Below are 21,360 nucleotides of genomic sequence, written 5' to 3' on the forward strand. Positions count from 1 at the left end.
ACTGAATGAGGTCCAGCCATTGGTTGTTCTGCAGTTTGAGGGTGTCTGGCAACTCAACTATCTTGCTCTAACACTTCATGATATGATAACAGGCATCTCTGGAGTGCCCAGGTCTGGAACCTTGTCTCCTGGAGGACACCCTGATAGGATACCCTCATCCCCAGCCGCTCAGCCAGGAGCATCACTTCCACCTTCTGTCTCCTTAAGACCTCTGATGTCATTACCAGCTCTTTGTTGTCTTTCCTGTGGCAGAAAAAACTCTGACTTGAGCCATGTCTATCGCTACCCCCAGGTGCAATATTTACTGGGTTGGAACTGGTCTTTTCTTCCTTGACCATGAGTCCTTGGTCCCACAGACAGGCTACCGTCAATTTTATCATTTCCATCTGTTGTAGTAGGGATGTAACCATGATCAAGATGTTGTTCGGATACGGGAAAGGAGCCACTCTCTGCGGCCTAGCCATGCTATCAGTGCTACTAGGATTCTGATGAACACCCTGGGTGGGGTTTTCAGGTCAAAAGGAAAGACCTGATGTTGGAAGTGCCTCTGACAGATAAATGGAAGTCAGCCAATCTCCCTTCTGAATGGCAGGCATAACAAATTTTAGCCTTTACATTCCAACCTTTCTTGTTCCTATGTGTCTGTTTTATTTGACCAAATTTTTTTGGATATGGAGGGGAAAAGGTCCAGGTGGCACAGAGTTGAATTCCACTGGACACCGTATTCAGAACCCGCCTGTTTCTTATTGTTCGCTGCCAAGGGTTTGCCTAGCATTGTAAGTGCCCTCCAATCACCATCGTGCCTGCTGCCTTGGTGTAGACACACTGAGTTCCCTTCTTTGGTCCTTTGGTATTCTGACTGGATTTGTTGGGGGAGAAGGTACTACCCTCCTTTCAATGTTTGGTCTGCTTTCCTTTATTCAGAGCTTCTCCAGACAGGTTGATGTCTTTGAAGGGAACTGCAGTTATTTTGGCTATGAGGCAAATGGTCCATGATCCAGTTCCTAAGCTAAGTGTGAGGGGAAAACGAGGGGAACGGTCCAAAACAGCAAAAAGGAGAGACGCCGAAAAACGAGTCAACAGACCATATAGAACAGCTTCAATTGTAATTGTATTTGTTAGAGGCACAAAAAAAAGCCTTGGGCAAAGAAAACAAAGGGAGAGTGCCTGGATTTCCCGGCTGCTCTCAACAGCAATTAAGCGAGGACAAAACAACACAGGGAGAGTACTCAATTTTCTCAGCTACTCCCACAGGAATTAGATAAAGAAAACAGAAAGCAAGGGGAGAGCACTGGGGTTTCTCGGCTACTCCCGACGGGAAAATGGCAACGGGCTTGCCAGGCTATACTTTATCCCGTTTTGCACAAAATTAAGCTTCTTCAGCAGCCAAAATCATAAATTCCTGAAAACACACAAAACACAGTACTTTACATAGTGAGCCTCAATTAAACAGTAAGAATGTAACAACATCATGAAATTATTTTGTGTACATATTTACCATTACATCATGTGGTACTTCATAACAAATAAAAGTTGCTGGCTGGCAGACAGGAAATAAACGTTTCTTCTCAATTTCAAAACAGCTGTAGTTTCTCCCATCCATCTGCAAGCCCTAGTACGTGGGTGTAACCTAAATAGAACGCCCAGCATACCTAATAGAGACTGCCCCAACAAATTAAAGGGCACATAGCACCAATGCACAAAACTTAATGAAGAAGTTGGACAGGAACCAAAAATCAACAAAGCCAGTGAAAGATCCCATCATGCCAGAAATGGAGAAAAATCTATCTCCTGATTGAGACCGCTGGGTGCCACAGTCCTAAGATTAAAAATCCATTTGACTTCCAAACGAAGGAGAGTTTTACGATCTACATTACTCCCTCTCATGTCTAAAACTTGGAGTACAGTGTAACAAAATTCACGCTCATTTTTATGATGTGCCATAAAATGTTCAGTGAGTGGTGCCTCAATAGCAACATTCCTGATTTTCGACATGTGCTCTTGAATCCGGAGCTTCACAGGTCGAATGGTGCTGCCAACGTAAAGCAGATCACAGGTACACTTGATGGCATAAACTACCCCTGGGGTACTACATGTGGAAAAACTTTTTGTGAACAACTTATTCCCAGTTATTGGATGATTGATAGTGTCCACATTTACAGAGAACTGACAAATGTTACAGTGGCCACATTTAAAGTGGCCAACTGGTCTTTGGGTCATAACAACGGGCATGGACTTCCTAAAGTCAGAGTGCACCACTAAATCCTTTATACTCTTGGATTTCCGAAAACCAATGACAGGAGGTTGAGCACAACCAGTTATACTCTGAATAATATGCCAATTGCGTCTCACACTCCTGGCGATTGGCATGGCTAAGGGAGAATAGTCAATGGACCATGCTATGCTGCTGAGTCCTTTCTTTCCAGTAGGGGTTAATAAGGAATGCCTAGAGACCCTACTGGCTTTTAATCTGGCTCTATTGACTACGTTAGATGGATAACCCCTCTCAATAAATGCCCTCTGTAATCTGACCGCCTCTCTATTGTAATCTTGCCTGTCAGTGGAGTTGCGTTTGATCCGCAAGAGTTGACCAAAGGGTATGTTCCTGATCAAACTTATGTTGTGATGGGAAGAATAGTGCAAGTAAGCCCACCTATCGGTTGGTTTTCTATATGGTTTAACACCTAATGTGTGGGCTGTGTTCTTATAAATCACAACATCCAAAAAATTAATACAGTGTTGGTGAGATTGCCATGTAAATTTGATGTTATTGTCCACTGAGTTCATCCACTCACCTAAGGTATCTACGCAAGTGTTATCCCTCAGGATCATGGCCACATCATCAATGTACCTCCTGTAGTAAATGATTTCCTCATAGAAAGGATTCACTTCTGGATTCAAAAGGTGCAAATCCTCCAAGTCTGCCATATATAATGTTGCTATGCTTGGGGCAGCGGGACACCCCATAGCGACTCCCTTGCACTGGAAGTAAAATTGATCCCCAAATCGAAAGTAGTTTTTCTCCAGAATAATGTCTAGCAATTGTAGCAAAAAATCAGTAGGGGGGGTTTCAGAAGTTCTAGCTAGAAGCACTTTCTCAATCACTGATCTGGCGCCCTCATGTGGAATCGAGGTGTACAATGATTCCACATCCATTGTAACTAGGGCTGCCTCTGTTAGAATTTGTAACTGCTCAATGGATTTAATCAGTTCAGTGGTGTCTTTGAGGTAAGAGGCCGTTTGCTGGACAAGCGGCTGCAGTACGTGGTCTACGTAAAAGGCCAAGGGTTCCAGAACAGAGTTTGAACCTGAGATAATTGGGCGACCGGGGGGTGGGCATTTATGTGCCTCTAACAAATACAATTACAATTGAAGCTGTTCTATACGGTCTGTTGACTCGTTTTTCGGCGTCTCTTCTTTTTGCTCCTAAGCTAAGTGTGCCTGGCTGCCTGAAAACCATGGTTCTTGTTGACCACAGCATAGCATCTAAGAATGTGTAAAGACTACTGCTGGGGCTATTTTCTTAGATTTGCCCTTCGGCTCTTTAAAGGACTTTTCTGCTCACTGCAGCCAGGTCTGAAACCCAAGAGAATGCGGCTCTAGGAAAGAGCCAAGCTGTTGCCAATGCTCTGAAGGATGTAGTGGAAGCTTCCAATTTTCTGTGCCTAGTCAGTTCAAACCATCTGGGGCCAGAATCCTTAGGTAGTCCGTCCTTGTCAATGGGCAGCACAGGATTAAACAGAAGGCTGGCTACCAGATCATCCAGCAGTGGCAGCTTGATCCTCTTAGTAGCCCCTGGACTCAATGTGTAAGACTTGGAAAAAAGGGAAATAGAGTGGTTAGTTTTGCCAGAGTTTCCCTCTTGGACTTCTCCAGATATGAAGAGCTACTAGAAGGGAATTCCTGACTGGGTTATTTCTGATTTTAGGGAGGGTTCTCCCTGACTCCATTGTCCTTCTTCCCCTTGGTGCTTAAAGGAGAAGACTCCAGGACCCTCGTCACCTTAGGGTGCCTTTTAAGATACAGCTCCTGAGGAAAACCTTGTTTGTATCAGAGTGACAGTGTGTACTAGGGAATTTTCCCTTCTTTTAACAGTTCCCCTTTTTTTCTTGGCTGAGGGAGAAAAATGATAGCTTAGGGTCCTCAGGTTGGAGGCCAAACCAAGATCTGTGCTCTTAATGGCACTTGCCTCTTTAATCTGGGGGGCCACCCCTTTACCTTTCTGGAGTCAGATCCCCCCACCACACACACTGGGATGCCCCTCTTGCCCATCTGAGGGTCTAGCCCCTAGACTATTTGTTGGTGTGCCTTCAGGACCTCTTTGAATTCCTTCTTATTTCCGTCCTGGGCCATGATAGTAGGTTTGTTAATTAATAACTATGGCTGTGACTAAATAGGGGCATTTAACTTCTTTCCCTTTGGTGGTGGAAAGTGCCATCCAGTCTTAGTTGCCTCTACAACACTGGTCTTTTTTGGAGGTGTCCCATTGCTAACCAAGGACAACCCTGCTGAGCTGCTGAGATGTGGCTTGCCTGGACTAACCAGATCAGGGGCTGTGATAAGATCAGAATTATCATTATTCCCCCAGAACTGCTGGGTGGTTGAGACTAATTTACCCAAGGTCAGCTTCTGAGAAGCAATTATGGGACTTGAACCAGCTGGATGCTGATTTGTGGCCCAGTCACTTAACCACAACGTTACAGCAACTCACTTCAGGCATCTTTGCCTGATGGGTCCAGACCCTGGACCTTCTCCCTTTCTCTAGTCTGTTGAGCGGCTTGGGAGTAGGCTGAGACCTGGGAGTTGGGCAAGTCTAGGCCGCAGGCTTACACTCTCTGAAGTCTGAGAGGTGGCTAGGCCTGCCTCAGAAATTTTTCAGGTGTTCTTGCCCGATGGGCCCAGGCCTTTGGGCCTTTTCTCTTCCCTGGCCTGTTGAGAGGTCCAGGAGGGGGCCGAGGCCTACACATCTGGCACCACTAGGCTGCAGATTTGTGCCATTACTGACATCCCTGCCAACAGAATTTTCCCACCAAAGGGAAAATACGAAAGTTAAAGTGCACCTCAGAAGTCCCGGCCGAAAGGGAGGAGAAATAAAAGAGGGGTCCCTTTTAATTGAGGTGAGCTGGCTCCAAGGCTTCTGCTACTCTTTTCTCCTCCCTCCTTCCTTTTGCGGCCCCCATTCCCCACTGGATCAGTCTTACCGCGGTTCAGTTGGGGCTGCCAGAATTGGAGCAGCTCCTCTGTTGCTGCTGGAGTCTGCTTCTTCCAAGCCTGAGGGAGTTTCCGATAGTTATCAGTCTCCATGACAGGCTACTGCGGACTCGAACACCACACCCTCTAGCCATCCGAAGCGGAGTTCTTCCCAGCCTGAAGGTGGGAAACCTCAGTGGAGTTTTGCGGCTGCAGCCGTGGAACCTAGAAGAACCTAGGGACCTCCGGCTCTTACCGCTCGCTGTCGCTCCGAGCGAAACAAGGATGGGGTAGGATGGTAGGTCCTTTCCCTTCCCATGCGAGCTTCACACTGCCTATTGGCCTCAGCCTCCTTGAGTACTGGGATTACAGGCGCATGCCACCACACCCAGCTCGTCTCTAAAAATTTCTTCTTCACCTGGATCGTTGTGCTCTGCAGAGCACTGCCAAAGATGTCCTGCTCAGATGGCAGGGCCAGAAAGACGCGATTCCAGGGACAAGTCCCTCCCCTTCGGGATCAAAATCTTGACTGACTCTGCCTTTGGAAAGGAGGAGCTGTAAGAGTATGGACTGCCCCACTCCTTGGATCACTGGAGAATGTTGTAAGTATGACTGTTTCACATTCAGCTCTAGTTTAATCTGTAAGGCAAACATTTTAAAGTTTCTGAATAAATATGGCACAGGGAATACATTATGCCCCATAAGAAGGGACCAAGATACGGCTCAATGGAACACCCCCTCCCCCATCCCCAGCACAACATGTCAGACATTCAGAAATGGGAAGCCCATGCCCCTTCTTACATGATACAAGTTACAGGAGGAATAGTTTAAGTGCTGAATATACGGAAAGTGTGGATTTGGCTCCTGTAATGGCCAACATACAGCAGTGCATATACATTCTCTCCTTTTAATGCAGCTGAGTCTACAGCAGGTAGTTAATCACAACTTTAGTTTGAAATAATTATATCTTACTGAAATCTTGTATTAAAGCGCAGTTTTATTTGGTACAGTTGCTACTACAGCTTCATTATTTGCTGTTAACTAGTCTTTCTCGTTTCTTTTTAATGATTAAGGCAACATCATTTTTCAGTTTACTTATACATGACTCAAGTTGGTCTCCAAAATCCTTTAACATGTGTGATTGTTTCTCAGCAAACTGTCGCAGCAGTTGTACATTATCTTCTTCCTAGAAATTAAAAAATAGCATTTTCTGTGATAAAGTCTATATTGTAGAAATGAAATGGTAGCCTGAATATAAAAATATCAGGGTATAATGGCTTACTCCAGGGGATGGGAACTTGTTTAGAAAGGAGGAGCACATCTGAAACATGAACCATAGCAGTAGAATTCATTTACATTCATACAGAATATATCATTCTACAGTTACTGCAACTATCCTGACATATAACAATTCATAATCATTTGTAGAGCTAGAGATACACAGTGTAACACATGAAAGAGGTCAGATAAATACCATGGAGGAAGATTTCTCTGATTTATTGCAAGTAGTTCACAGTAAAGTTTCAACACACTCTGCAGCAGATGCACAAAAGCTCCTGTAGAGCAAAGGCATAGGATCCAAGCCAATGTGTCTAACAAAGGGTAAAATTAACATGATAGATCTAATGCAAGTTCTTTTCATGGGGGGCGGGGAGCGGCTTTCACTAGCTCCCTCACCCTGCACTCAGTTCTCCGACCAAAACCTGTAGGCAGCTGTGTGGAGGAGGGCACAATATACTGCAGCAGTAGGGCAAAGGCAGGAAAATTCCATTCCATAAATGAAGCTTGGATCCAACCCAGTATCTTTAGAGTCACACAAAGACAATTATTTTTAATCAAGAATAGAATTAACATTTCTTTTTCAAATTCTCTTAAAATACATACAGGGGGTTTGTAGTGCTTCAGTTTTAAGAACTGTCCTCTGATTACATTCATATTCTGATAGAAGGCTTTGAAGGCTTTTGCAAATTCAGCATCACAGCTTATCCGAGAGTTACATACTGCATAAGTATCTTTTGATGCAGATGGAGTCGTCTTAGTAGCTTGCTTTTTTATGGGTGATTTTAGTGTCTTGCCTAGAACAAATAGATGTAGGAATTAGTATGAATAACTATATTAATAGATCATATGTACTAGGGGAGATCTAAATGTAATTAAAACATAAGTGGATTTGTCACTGTAACCTAAGTGAAGGGGGGCAGATTTCCTTATGGAGTTGGTGTAAAGACAGCAATTGCATTGAGGATAGCAATTCTAAAAATGAAAAAAAACATAAATCAAGAAATTATATGTCAAATTCTTTTAAATTTGTAATACCTAGTGGTCAGTTTAAAAAGTTGTCTTTGAATTCACAAAGTAAGTTATGGGCATTGTGGCAAATATAAATTTACCATGTTTCCACATACCACTTCTCAACCTACTTCCCCAACACCTCCCCCAATGAAATTTAATGGGCTCGTGGAAATAACCTTTTTCATGTTCTCCCCCATCCTAACCCTCATTACAGTTTTTGTTTCCGTCAGTGAGGGCTGAGCCTATTTATACAAAAGCAAAAATTTTCTGACCTTTGAGTGCGTTATTAACAACAATCAAATGTGAAAATCCCGCATGACAGCCAAAACTCCAAAACCATATTAAAATATGAAAATTACCTTTAAGGTGGTCAAAGTTTAACATACTTAAAGTAGAAGGCTGGTATTTTAATATATAAAAAATTCAAGTACTGACTTCGATGGGTTTCTGTTTCACATTCTTTCAATTTTTCTTTCAGAAGTACATTTTCCTCCCTTAGAGCTCTGTTAATATCTCTGAGTAGCTCAGTCTCTTGCTCTAGCTTTAGAAGCTTTTGGTAAAGTTCAGCAACATGGTTATCTGTTTTCTTCCCAAAGAGAGAGAGAGAGAGAGAGAGAGAGAGAGAGAGAGAGAGAGAGAGAGAGAGAGAGAGAGAGAGAGAGAGAGAGAGAGAATAACTTAGCACCAGTAATAATATCCATATGCAATAGCTTGTGTAACTGTAATTTTCATTTGGTTCATTGGCAACACATCTGACCATAACCACAAGGAAATGTTAGGTGGCACATAAAGATGTCGTGCATGTAACATGATTTGTTAGCCATTTCACAGTCATCTCTGGAGCTGAGAATGAGGTTGGGAGACTCTCCTGCATCTTTCCTGAAGCAAGAGAGATGCAGAAGAACGTCCCTCGATGGAACATTTTTGTTGCAAGTTCCTTATTTTGTCCTACTTCTGTTTTTTGAAGATTTTTCAATTGTTAATATGAGTGACTAGTGCTGCCATTATTCAAGTTTCAGCCTCTTTTGTATCTATAAGAGTTAAATTTCAGTGGATGGGAGTGGGGAAGAAGACAGATACCTGGAGCACATTTATGTAAATCTGATCACATAAGTTTATACAAGAATGTGAACAGTAATGATCAGATTACTAGTGCTCCTCATTTCAGAAACCAGTTCTATTTTAGAGTATGAACAGTACGTGGGTCAGAGCCTTAAGCAATGTGAAATAGTGAGAGAGCAGAGGAACTAGGAGTCAGAAAAAGGTAAAAGTTAATGAACTGGAGGGGTGAAGGAGTTATACACGACTGTGATTTGGATTGAAGCTGCAGTGCGGGTGAAGACATGTCCCTCCCCCCATGTGATTTTGCTGATCCAAACTAAAACTATAGCCCTGCACCATTAATTTCCCTCAAATGGAGAAAAGACATGCAAAGAGAGGGTGCCTAGTTCCCCCTCCACCCTTCTAGCCTAACTGGACAGGAGCTGTGAATCCCATCCCCTTGCTCCACTGTTCTGATCTGAATGCTACATTACTGCTATTTCCCTTACGACACTATTGAGAAAATCTATTCACTATTCTCCAGCATTATGTCTCATGCAGCAATCCTTAGTGTAGGATTACCGCAGCCCGGCAAATGTGAACATGCAGTTTCAAATTGGTATGGGGAGTTAGCTTACTTCTTGGCGTATGGAGTGGGAACAAGGATCTCTACCTATCGAGGTGGCTATGCATAGCTGTGAGGAGCATGATTCAGCAGGAAAAGGGACAAAAGAAACAGGTTTTGAAGGTTTAAAAAGGAATATGGAAATTACTGGCGGGGCGGGGGGGAGGACTCATCCTATTAGCAAATATTAAAACAAACCACAAGCAACTAGCACATTTCCAAACAATTTCAAGAAAACTTAACCAAAACTATTCCGATACCAGTTGCAGCTCTAAGCTTAAGTTGTAAATTTGGGGGGAAATGGGGAACAGTACAGAAGAAAAGGGAGTGTCTAGTCTTTCTAACAGAGAGAAACAGAATGACAGCTTTCAGTGTGGTGCAGTGTGAATTGGAAAATAAGGGGAGATAGGTGAAAGATGGGGAACAAAAGATATACTTGTCCTAGTCTGTGTTAAAATCAGGAGGAAGAAGGAAGACTCCAGTGTGTTGTAATTGTGTTGCAGTCCTTGGAAAGCCCAAAGGAGACTTAAGTGATTTCAGCAAGGGCAAGCCAACCATGGGGATAGGATAGCAGGTAGGATCCAGGAACCAGCTACAAAAGTTTGGGGACTGACAGGTGGCTTTTATATACCTCTAGCTGTATTGAGAGGAAGACCATGTCTCTGCTGTGATGGAACTGGTTCCAGGCTAGAAACTTTGGATCTGATTGGAAGGTTTGAATTTTAGGGGAGTAGGTGGTGAAGGGAATTCCAAATATGAACATGACTAGAAGATGGCTAATGTTTTAGTCTTCCTTATGATTAATGATTAATTATCCGTAAAGCAGATATCTTGATGGTTTTGGAAAATTATGGCCCAGCAAACCCTGGTCTTCAAACATAACCTGAATTGTGACGACTGTCACAAGGGAGTGTCCAGGCCCCAAGCCTGGCTACCTTCCTGTCTATGAGTCAACTTTTCCTGCCACCTGATCTTAATGTCTCAGTTTGATATCAAGCATAGTCTTTCTCTGTCTCCTGCAATCTCAGGTAGCATATGGCCTGAGAAGTCATGGAGATGACCAGAAAACACGGCTCCTGCCCAGAGTTTCTTTCAGGGTTATAACTGGGCACCCATACCCTTGTTGGGGGCAGGAGCTTCTGCATTCAAGCTAATCAGGATCTCTTAGTTCCATGGCCTCCGAGAGTCATAGTTAGCCAAAAGGAATAAATTCTAAGTACAATTTGGGATAACCTAGTTTGCAGAGAAATAATCGTAGAGATGGGATGATTACTAGGGTGAGGGAAAGGTGGCCTTCACTCTTGTTAGAGACAGCCGGGGGGGGGGGGCTAGAGCAAAGTATTCCTCCCCAAAATGGGTTAGGCCTTCACAGAAATAATTCTAAAACCATTTGTTCAACTAAACTATCAAACTTACTGTTAAACTCTTACTAAACTTCTCAAAGAATCATCAGGTGTGCCTGCACAACTTATCATAATTGTCCATGTAATCCTGATAAAAAAACACACTAGAAAACCACACGGAAATTTTTTTAGCAAAATGTCTGGTTGAGGACATGAGTAGAACTAGCCAGAGTTCAGAATAGAAAGTCCTTTCAGAATGCCAGCAGTTAACTGAAGGTCATTCCTGTGGCGGAAATTTTAGGAACAATGGGAAGATTTGAATTGGGGATCCTAAACTGTCACAGAGCATAGCATCTGGATTACGTTAGTGGCCAGTAATTGCATACCATGTGCCAGACAATACAGGAAGAGGTGCCTTTGTTTTCCAGACTGGTGGTGCTTGATTTCATTAGTCATGCTTCGCAGTTTCTCCTGCAAAGTCTTTTTCTTCAAAAGTACATTCAGTAGGGGAAAGGTGCAGGTAAATATGAAGAGGGCTGGCAACAATAGAAGTGGTTACATTTACAAAGAAGTGACCCTTTTTCATCTGTGACGTGCTGGAAGGCATGCTATTGAAGAGCACCCCCCCCCTTTGGAATCATTGCATGGGGTAAATTTTGCTACATAGCTCTAGCTTGACATCAGGGAATATGGTACATGCTGTTAAGATTAATATAGCAATATCCAAATAAAGGCTGTGATTTAGTGAAACATCCCAAGATTACCTGTTTTCTCTATTGCCAGTTCTGGAAAAGAGCTTACAAAACTTGATCTCTATAACAGGTAAAAATTGGTTGAGTTTTGGACCATGGCTGACACCTATTTTCCCTTTAAGTGTTACATACAGGGCTTTTCAGTAAGTTAAACCTGGTATTCTATACTAATTGTCCTGTTTCTCTTATCTCAAACTCCCTCCCTGCCCCTTTATTCTTTCTGCCACCTATTTTATCTTCACAGGTATTGTTTAATCATGTTACTCCTTTCTTTACTGCATTCAATTTAAAAATTTGCTGTTAAATGTTATTTAATAGTGTTCACTCTTTAGCTTATTCCTATTCATAAGCTTTATTTTTGCCTCCTCCTTGGAACACCTTTCCATCTGGGAAAGTGATGAAGGGCCTGTTTCTAAGAAATGTCTGGTTGAAAAATTCATTTTTGTTATTTATTTTAAAGATTTACACTCATCTTTCTACATTTAGTTCTTCCATGTAGCATAAAAATAAGTGTGAACAGAGTTATTCAGTCCCAGCAAGGGCAACCTTCCACATGTTAATTGTCCATTCTGAAACAAATTAGTGGACACCAGCCCTTTTCCTGATTTCCATCATGCCAAATACACCAAAGAAGTAATGGTATGAAAATGCAAGACCTCCACAGAAGTATGCAATCTTTGCACCAATCTGGAAGCAGGTATCATCATACAGGGTGTTGTGGAATCTGCTCATGCTATATTGTTTTTCCCATAGACAGATGGCTTATTTTAAGGAAACTGGCATGGTATTTGGAGATAAACATCCTGCCCAACCCATTTCTGGAAGTTGCATCTCCATCTCTGAGAACTTTACATCCTTTTGTTTGACACTCTCAACAGGGGAAGCACCCGGAACTAGACACAAGGGCCGTTTCCACACAGCTTACCTTCCCTCAGAACGACCCGGAACATCGCACAAAAAACGCGGAAGATCAGGTTTCCTGAACATGTTTTCTGAACGAGAAAACGCAATCTTCCACATTTTTTGCACGATGTTCCAGTTCGTTCCGAGGGAGAGTAAGCCGTGTGGAAACAGCCAAGGACACAGGAACCAAGCCTCTGCTTCTACCAAGACTAAGAGGATAAAGGTTGCTCTCTGCTGCCCCAGGGGCTCCAATCCAGTGAAGCATCACAGAATTGGACCTCTCTTCTGAGGCAGAGGTTCATCCACAGTAATGCTCTTTGTTCTTGCTGTGGGACATGGATCCAGCTTGATGTTTCTTATACTTGAAATGACTTCAGGATAGGGACTTCTCATTCCCCTCTTTTCTGATCAAGAATGAAAATAGTTTACAGAGCTCATTTTCTTAGAGAGGCTTAATTAGGAAGGATCCTATAAAACACCAGAAGGCAGATCAATCCCAGTAAGCAGACCACTGCTAAAGCTGCCAGAGGGAGAAGTGGACATTTTAAAGGAAAGGACAGAGAAATAAACATATTAAAAATAAAGCAGCATCTACAATTATTATGAAACAATGACCTAGTTTTATGGGTGTACACAATCCATTACATGATCTAGTGCCCTCTTGCAGCTGGGTAAATTGACACTCTGGAAGAAAAAAGTAATGGATCAAATTCTAGAACATTCAGGGATGTAGTGCTCAATGCATGGACTACTGAACACTGTGTTAAAAACATACTTTTCATATGAGCAAAATTGAAGGCAACCATTACTTAGTTAATCTTAGGTCTACATGTATGCATGAATGCAAATAATATACTCACTAGACCAGCATGGTTCAGAATCTCAGCTTTGGGATTATCAATTATAATGGATCCCTTGGCGGTGACTGCCATGTCTTGTTGAGAGGAGTCCAGTTCTGCACACCCTTCTGAAGTATGAGGAACATATTTCACAGTTAAGATTACATTTTATATTTCCCATTCACCTTAATCTGCTGTTGCAGTATCCACTGGTAGGGGGTGTGCACAGGAAAGAAATTTGGTAAATTTTGGTTCAGTGATACCAAACTGGAAAAATTCCAGTATTCCCTGATAATACATTTTCTAGTTTAGTTCAGTAATACAGAGTAAATTGGGTAAAAATCCATAATATTTGGCCATTGTTTCCAATGGGAAACTCAATTCCAGTGTATCTGGTGGCCGGGGGGGGGGGTAATTTTGGGACCCAATTTCACCGAATTTGCAGGGGATCTACTCCTAACTGTCTTTTAATGACCCCCCCCCAAGTTTAATAAATATTGGACCACAGGGGGAATTTTATGGGCCCCCAAAGAAGGTGCACCCAGCCACGTCCAATATCCATTATTCCCTACAGGGAAAACTATCTGGGGGCTATCCAGAGGGCTGGGGTGGCATATTGCAAGCAAAATCCACCAAATTTGCAGGGGACTTACTCCTGGAAGTACACCCAAACACCACTAGGTAATTAAATTGAACCAAGCACCCCAGCAAACACTCCCTCCTAAAGAACAACAACCTAGAACCAACAACAATTGGACACCAAACCAAACTTATGACAAAAAAACCCAAGCAAAAAATAGTGAACACTATTTAAAAAAAAGAGCCCCAAGCATCAACAGGATGCAAAAATTTGCAACGCTCTGGAAGGAAGCTGAGGCTGCAGAATTGCTTGCACGGGCCATGATTCTTGAAGAAGATTGCCGTGATTCAGATTCAGACTTTGGCATGCCAGATGTAGAGGAAGTGGACACATCCCAACGGGTCCAAGCCTACGTAGAAGAACAGAGGGCCATCTTACATAACCTGCAGGGGCCCAAGCCAGCAGCCCTACCTCTCTCCACAGACTATGGTCGGCTCACACACACATCCCAGCTGGGGACAAAGGAGTTCTTTTACACACTCGCCCCAAGTCAACCCCCTGCTGGGGCACCTGCTCCTACGTATGCACCCATATCAATGTGTGTGTAGTGCCTCCAGGTGGCTTATACTCAGCCAGCGCCCCTATTTGGAACCATGCTGCCCCTGTTCCAGCTCAGCCTGTCACTCCAGCTCCTGCTCTGCATTTGCCCATTGTTCCAACTCCTGCTCCGCATCAACCTGGTGCTCCAGTTGCTGCTCCACTTCAACCTGCTGCTCCAGTTCTCACTCCACTTCATCCTGCTGCTCCAGTTCCTGCTCCGTTTCAACCTACCGCTCCTGTTTCTGCTCTACAGCAACCTGCTGCTCCAGTTCCTGCTGCTCTGCAGCAACCTACTGCTCCAACTCCTGCTGCTCCACAGCAGCCTCGCCACAGCTGCCCCACCTGGGATCTCGGAATGTGTGCAATGCCCCGATGGCCACGACGAGACCACGCTGAATGGGGCATCCAGAAGTTCTCCGATCGCCCAGACGACTACTTGCTTTGAAAGGCGATGTTCCAAGGAGCTACTAGGGATATGAAGTTGCGGCCCGATGAGGAACTCACACTCCGAATCGTATGATTAGGTCCTGGGTTAGCAGCTCAGGCTCGACGTGTCTTCACAGCACATGTCGAAGATTCTGGGACAGCCCTTGCACGGGTCTGGGAACGACTTGATGAATGCTATGGAGCATCGTCTGAAATTGAGGACTCACTCATGCTGTGGCTAAGGAGGTTTCCCAAGTTACCAGCCACTGAACCTTGGCGACTTTGGGACTTGGCTGATATCCTTGCAGAGCTGGAAGCTGCCAAGAGGAATCCGAGACTACCTGGGCTGGCATTCCTTGACCAACATTTGGCACAGATGGTGATTACAGAGAAGTTACCAGCCTCACTACAAGACAAGTGGGGAGACACTGTAAGCAGTTACAAGGACGGGCATCTGGGGATGTATCCCCCCTTCTTACTTCTCGTGAGCTTTGTCACCCGGTTGGCAAGAACATGCAATGACACACAATGTGGATATGCCATCCATCCCTCTACCTTTCAACTTGACAGGGCGTCTCCACGGGACACCAGAGCCAAGCCAGCAGTGTCCGTGCGTAAAACAGGGGTGTCTACCATGCCAGCTACTTCCAGAGGGAAGACCCGGCCAGATCAGAAGCCTCCAGAATGAAAACCTCTGCTGCTGCAACATTCAGAAGTCACACGCAAGAAAGTCACTGCGATTCTTCTGCCTTTTCCATGAAATGTCCCACCCACTGAACTCTTGTAGAGCTTTCAGAGGACAGCCTCTGGTGGAGCGGAAAGCTTTGCTTGTAGAGTACAAGGTGTGCTTCAAGTGCTGTGAGTCTACTCTCCACACAGCTGCTACCTGTACAGCCAAGATCATGTGTTCTGTGTGCAACAGTGATCAGCACCCCTCTGCTCTGCATCCGGAACCTGCTTCACAACAGCGACCCACACCTGGCTCCCCTTCGGTTGTGCCCCAGACAGAGCTGCCAGGCCCAGCTGCGCCTGTCATTGTTCACTGTACTCAGGTTTGTGGCACCATGAACAGTCAACGTACCTGCCACCAGATTTGTCTGGCCACGGTTTTCACCACCAGTTGCCCTGATCTGGCTGCAAAGATGTATGTCATCTTGGATGGACAAAGCAATCAGTCCTTGGCCAGCCCAGACTTCTTCAACCTCTTTGATGTACATGGAGAAGAGATGCAGTATATCCTGAAGACGTGCGCTGGGGTACAGTGCACGGCGGGGAGGAGAGCCGTCAGGTTCCAAATCCAGTCCCTTGATGGCAGTGTTCAGTTTTCTCTGCCACCACTGTTGGAGTGCGATGCCTTACCGAATGACCGCACCCAGATTTCCACACCAGACATAGTCTTACACCACCCTCATCTAAGACCCATTGCAAGTCAACTTCCAGCAATAGACCCTGATGTACAAATCTTGCTTTCGCTGGGCATGGATATCTCCAATCTGCTGGCATGCCACGAGCTGCTCATGGGACCCCCTGGCATACCATATGCTCAGAGATTAAAGTTAGGATGGCTTGTCACGGGGAATGTATGTGTAGATCGTTTACAGATGCCAAACCAGACAAGCATCTTCACAACAAATGTCTTGGACAATGGGAGAGCCTCACACTTGAAGCCATGTGAGGAACACTTCACTTTACATGAAAGGGACTTTGTCTTGGAAGATTCAGTGTTCCAGACAATGAAAGATGACAACATGCTCGCTCCTTCAATGGAAGACAAGCAGTTCCTGCAGCTGATGGAACAGGAACTTCGGCAAAATGACTCAGGGAATTGGGTTGCTCCACTTCCTTTCCACATGCCTCGACAACACTTACCCAACAATCGGGAACAGGCCCTATGTAGGCTCTTCACCTTGCACAGAATTCTAGCAAGGAAGCCTGAAATGAAGGTCCATTTCGTGGAATTCATGGACAAGATGCTGCAGAACAAGCATGCAGAACTTGCACCACCGCTGAAGGCAAGTGAAGAATGCTGGTACCTGCCATTCTTTGGAGTATACCATCCTCAAAAACTTGGTCAGATCAGAGTAGTCTTTGACTCCAGCACTCAGTTCCAAGGCGTCTCACTGAACAAGGTCCTCCTTATGGGGCCTGACCTGATCAACAGTCTACTTGGTGTGCTTCTCCACTTTAGAAAGGAAGCTTTAGCCATAATGACAGACATCCAGCAGATGTTTTACTCCTTCCTTGTCAGAGAAGACCACCGCAACTATTTGAGATTCTTGTGGTTCAGTGATGACCAGCATTGCCAGAGAATCACCGAGTATCGCATGAGAGTTCATGTTTTTGGAAACGGACCATCCCCTGCAATAGCCAACTATGGGCTACACCAAACTGCACACATTGGAGAATTGCAATATGGTCTGGACGCAAGACAGTTCATGGAACGGGACTTCTATGTGGACGATGGGCTTAAGTCTGTAGCCACACCAGCGGAAGCCGTGGACGTGTTGAAGAGGACACAACTGATGCTGGCTGCAGCAAATCTCAAGCTGCACAAAATTGCTTCCAACAGTGCACAAGTGTTTAGAAGCCTTTGATCCAGAAGATCACGGTAAAGGCCTGCAGGATCTAGACTTGGGCAATGACACTCCACTCCACCAACAGAGCCTTGGACTGAGTTGGGATTTGAGGAAGGACACCTTCACCTTCCGAGTGCCAGTCCCAGAGAAGCAGTTCACGAGACGAGGCATCCTGTCAACAGTGACCAGCCTGTTCGATCCCTTGGGGTTTGCGGCACCAGTGATCATACAAGTGAAGCATCTCTTACGCACACTCTCCTTAGATGCCAAGGATTGTGATGAACCGCTTCCTACAGAACAAAGACAGGACTGGGAAGCATGGAGGAACTCCCTTGGCACCCTACAAGGTATACACATACCCTGCACCGACTTACCAATCTCATCTACCGCTGCCTCCCACAGAGAGCTGCACATCTTTTCAGATGCATCAAGCCAGGCGATAGCAGCCATAGCATATATACGGGTTGACGGCAGGGAGAGCCACATCCACCTCTCATGTCATCAGGACGTTTGGCTGACTTTGCCAGATGAACAATGCTGGGCTGAAAGGCTGATTCTACGCAGTGTACAACATGAGTCCTACTTGGAAGAGCTTGAGTGTGTCAAGAATGGATCAGCAATTCCGAAAGCCAGCATTTTCCTTGTGTTGACCCCTTATCTCGCTGACGAAGGACTGCTCAGAGTAGGATGCTTGAATCAGGCCTATTACTGAAGTGGTTCTGTTCGTGGCTAAGACAGACTTTGAAGAATGAAGTTCAAGCTTGCATGCCTTAGTTTGTGTTCAGTTTGTTAGTTAGTAGTGTAGCATGCCTTATATGCACAGTTATAGTTATGCCACTCGATTAGCACTCCACATTCATAGTGGAATCCCCAGTATTCCAGGCGGGGAATACTGTTCCATCAGCAAGCTGACTATATTAATCAATATGCACCAGACTAGAATGTATGCCTATAGTTTTGAGAGAAGTGCATCTTGGGAATTGTAGTGCCTTACACCACAGGTTCAGTTCCTGGGACATTCAAAGCCCGCCAAAACTTGTTAAGGCCATTTCCTCTTTTGTTCATTCACACCTCAGCAGGGAGAGGAGCAAGGCATCTCTTTTTTCACCACATTCATTGGGTCTACAAAGCTCCATCAAGTGCCTTTATGCATGAAAGATGCACTCTCTCCTTTCATCATTTAGAAGAATTGTGAGTAGAGATTCCTTACGTGTATGTAGAAGTTAAATAAAACCATTTAAGTTTGTAACCCGTGTGTGTGCGTTGACACTTGACGACAAAGGGTTGGGATTCCCTCCTCGCGTCGGAATAACAACTCTTCCGAAATGTATCACTGTAGAATTGGGCAGAATCAAACAGGAGTCCAGTGGCACCTTAAATATTAGCAAAATTTATTACAGCATAAGTAGATCTTAAGTTAGGTTTCCCTTCTTCAGATGCACTAATTTTTCATCCATTAGGCAGATATAGAAAGGCCAGTTTTAAACATTTAATCAAAACAGTAATAGAGGGGATGTGGATCATTCCCAATGCTGACAAGCAAAGTAGAATAAGTCATAAAATAAGTCTAATGTACAGTGGAACATAATATGCAGATTTAATTAGAAAAGCATAGTTGAGCTAATTAACATGTACAAGGGGTGAGATATGCTCTCTGATATGAGTACATACACAGACAAATACAAGGTCTTTGTTCAGACCTGGTGGAGACTTGGTACTAAATTTTTTGATGAATGCTAATTCAACAATTTCCCATTGGAATCTCCTTTTTAAGTTCTTTTGTAGAAGAATAGTGGTTTTCAGTTCTGCAACAGAATGCCCTGGAAGATCAAAATATTCAACCACTGGTTTTGAAAATGGCTACTCCAGAAATGAAATCAGAAGATGCCAGTCACAGCTGCTGGCGAAACGTCAGGAACTACAATGCCAAGACCATGGCTATACAGCCTGGAAAATCCACAACAACCATCACACTACACAATTAATCAACATTACCATTAAAAACATAAAATAGTAGCCCCCCACCACCCGAGATCAACGCGCCCTCAGGTATAATGCATACTTGCCTGTTCTCCGCCTGAGAACAGGGGGCCGTGGGCAATCTGTGCCCCTCTAGCCTCCACAAACAGCGGCACGGACAGCTCAGCTCTTAGAGCTGCATTAGACCTCCATGGATCCCAAACCGGAAGTCTCTCTCCCGCCCTTGAGGTCCCACCCGAAGACAGGTTTGCTAAGATCTCTGCAGTGGCTCAGGAGTCAACTTTATTGGTATAAGACCTACATGCCCAAGCTTCGATAAGCAGTAAGGGAAACGGATTCGCTTGATCAAAGGAAGCAGTGATTACAACCCAAGAAAAGACGTTTAAGAAGGTAAAGATTGCTATCTCTCAAATCGGAACAGATTTAAGCAAAGAATAAAGTTTAAAACTGGATTTAAAAACTGCGACAGATTGACTAAGTGAAGGGGAAGATTCCGGCAAGGGAAAATTTAAAAAGTGACATTTTAAACTGTAGTTAAGGCGGAAAATCGGATATTGTTTACATACCTGTGGTGGGAAGAGATACCGGACTGTGGGAAAGCTTGAATATCGCGAGAACTGCTGCAAACATTAAAGCAATAGGAAGTACGTCAGGACCATAAAGAGATTGGCAAGAGGCGGTCTGTGTTAATATCGGAAGTGGAAGTTTGCCATTTCGGAGAAGGGCAAGGTTTTGGCTTCAATGAAACAGGAAGTAGGACATCTTGGAAGAAGGTAAGGGTGTTTGCTTCAAGTTAAAACCATAGAGAAAAAACACCCGACATTTTGGACTGAGCAAAATAACTTTCAACAAAAACCGAGTAAATTGGGACTTTTTAAAGCAATTGGAAGCAATAAATCAGCGCCACGGATTTAAGGAAAAGGGCAGACTCGTGGGAGCGTGGTAAATCTAGCCCCACGATGTCGAAGAAGGAGTGGCAAGCTGCGATGGAGAATCTTGATAAAAAAATTTCCGAAGTTACAGAAGGCAATAAAGAGCTCAAAGGTATGATACAGGAGATGGCAAAAGATTTTAGAGACTTTAAAGAGACACTTAAATCGGAAATGGCAGAACTGGTGAAAGACGTATCAGACACGCAGCAGAGAGTTAAGGTAGTAGAAAATACAATGGATTTGCAGAAGATAGAGATGAGAGGATTGAAAGCAAGAGTGACCATTGCGGAAAGTAAACAAATGGAAAAACAACTAAGATTTCGTTCGATCCCGGAAACAGAGGAAAAGACCGCCCGAGAGCAGATTACAGAAATTTTGGCAGAGTACTTGGGGAAGGAGGAAGAGCAAATTGCAGCTCTCCTAGATGTGGTGTACAGAATTAATTCAAAATTTGTGTCTCAGAGGAAGTTACCAAGGGACATGATTGTGCAATTTACGACAAGAAATACAAGGGAGTTAATTGTGACCAAACAGTTTCAGGATCCATTAGAAGTTGATGGAAAGGCGGTAAGAATCATGAAGGAACTGCCCAGATCGGTGTTGTTGGAAAGAAAGAAATATAGGGAGCTAGTTCAGATGTTAAAAGAAATGAAAGTAAAATACCGATGGGAAATACCAGAGGGACTGACATTTGAATTTGGCGGAGTAAGAAAGAGCATCAGATCTGGTCAGGAAATGGAGGTGTTGTTGGAAAGAAAGAAATATAGGGAGCTAGTTCAGATGTTAAAAGAAATGAAAGTAAAATACCGATGGGAAATACCAGAGGGACTGACATTTGAGTTTGGTGGAGTAAGAAAGAGCATCAGATCTGGCCAGGAAATGGAGGATTTTATTAGTAAAAATGAAAAGGACTTACCAAAACCCACAAAACCTTGATCATGGAGTGTAAAATTATATCTTGGAATGTAAATGGACTAAACTCACCTTGTAAACGTAAGGTTATTTTCCACTGGCTTGTAAAACAGAAATGTAAAATTGTATGCCTACAAGAGACACATATTAGAAAGCAAGATGTAAAATATTTGAAAATGGCAAAACTTGGAAAAGAATTTATAGCTGCCTCCAAACAGAAAAAGAGGGGTGTTGTGTTGTATATAAAGGAGGAACTACATCCTAAAGTGGTGTTCAGTGATGTTGAAGCTCGATATTTGGCAGTGGAAATAATTTGGAATTCAAAAAAGACATTGGTGATTGGAATTTATGCGCCTAATGGTGCAAAAG

The 21,360-nt window shown here is 44.0% G+C and overlaps 1 protein-coding gene across 2 annotated transcripts in view; it reads right to left on the reverse strand.

Moving 5' to 3' along the window:
- Positions 1-6,185: 6,185 nt before the first annotated feature.
- LOC129327238 (kinesin-like protein KIF28) overlaps positions 6,186-21,360 on the reverse strand; it is a 38,272-nt gene continuing 23,097 nt past the window's right edge. The window contains exons 2-5 of one of the 2 annotated variants that reach the window (XR_008596793.1): positions 13,007-13,113; positions 7,842-8,068; positions 7,075-7,265; positions 6,186-6,376 (exon numbers count right to left, since the gene is read on the reverse strand). Coding sequence is in view for 1 of the 2 variants with exons in the window: in XM_054975728.1 (XP_054831703.1) it covers positions 6,218-6,376; positions 7,075-7,265; positions 7,918-8,068; positions 13,007-13,078 (573 nt within the window). In the remaining variant the exon portion in view is untranslated. The remainder of the gene's footprint in view (positions 6,377-7,074; positions 7,266-7,841; positions 8,069-13,006; positions 13,114-21,360) is intronic. The other variant, XM_054975728.1, reaches the window with a different exon arrangement.

The sequence above is a fragment of the Eublepharis macularius genome, chromosome 1, assembly GCF_028583425.1.
Source record: "Eublepharis macularius isolate TG4126 chromosome 1, MPM_Emac_v1.0, whole genome shotgun sequence".
Taxonomy (NCBI): Eukaryota; Metazoa; Chordata; class Lepidosauria; order Squamata; family Eublepharidae; genus Eublepharis; species Eublepharis macularius.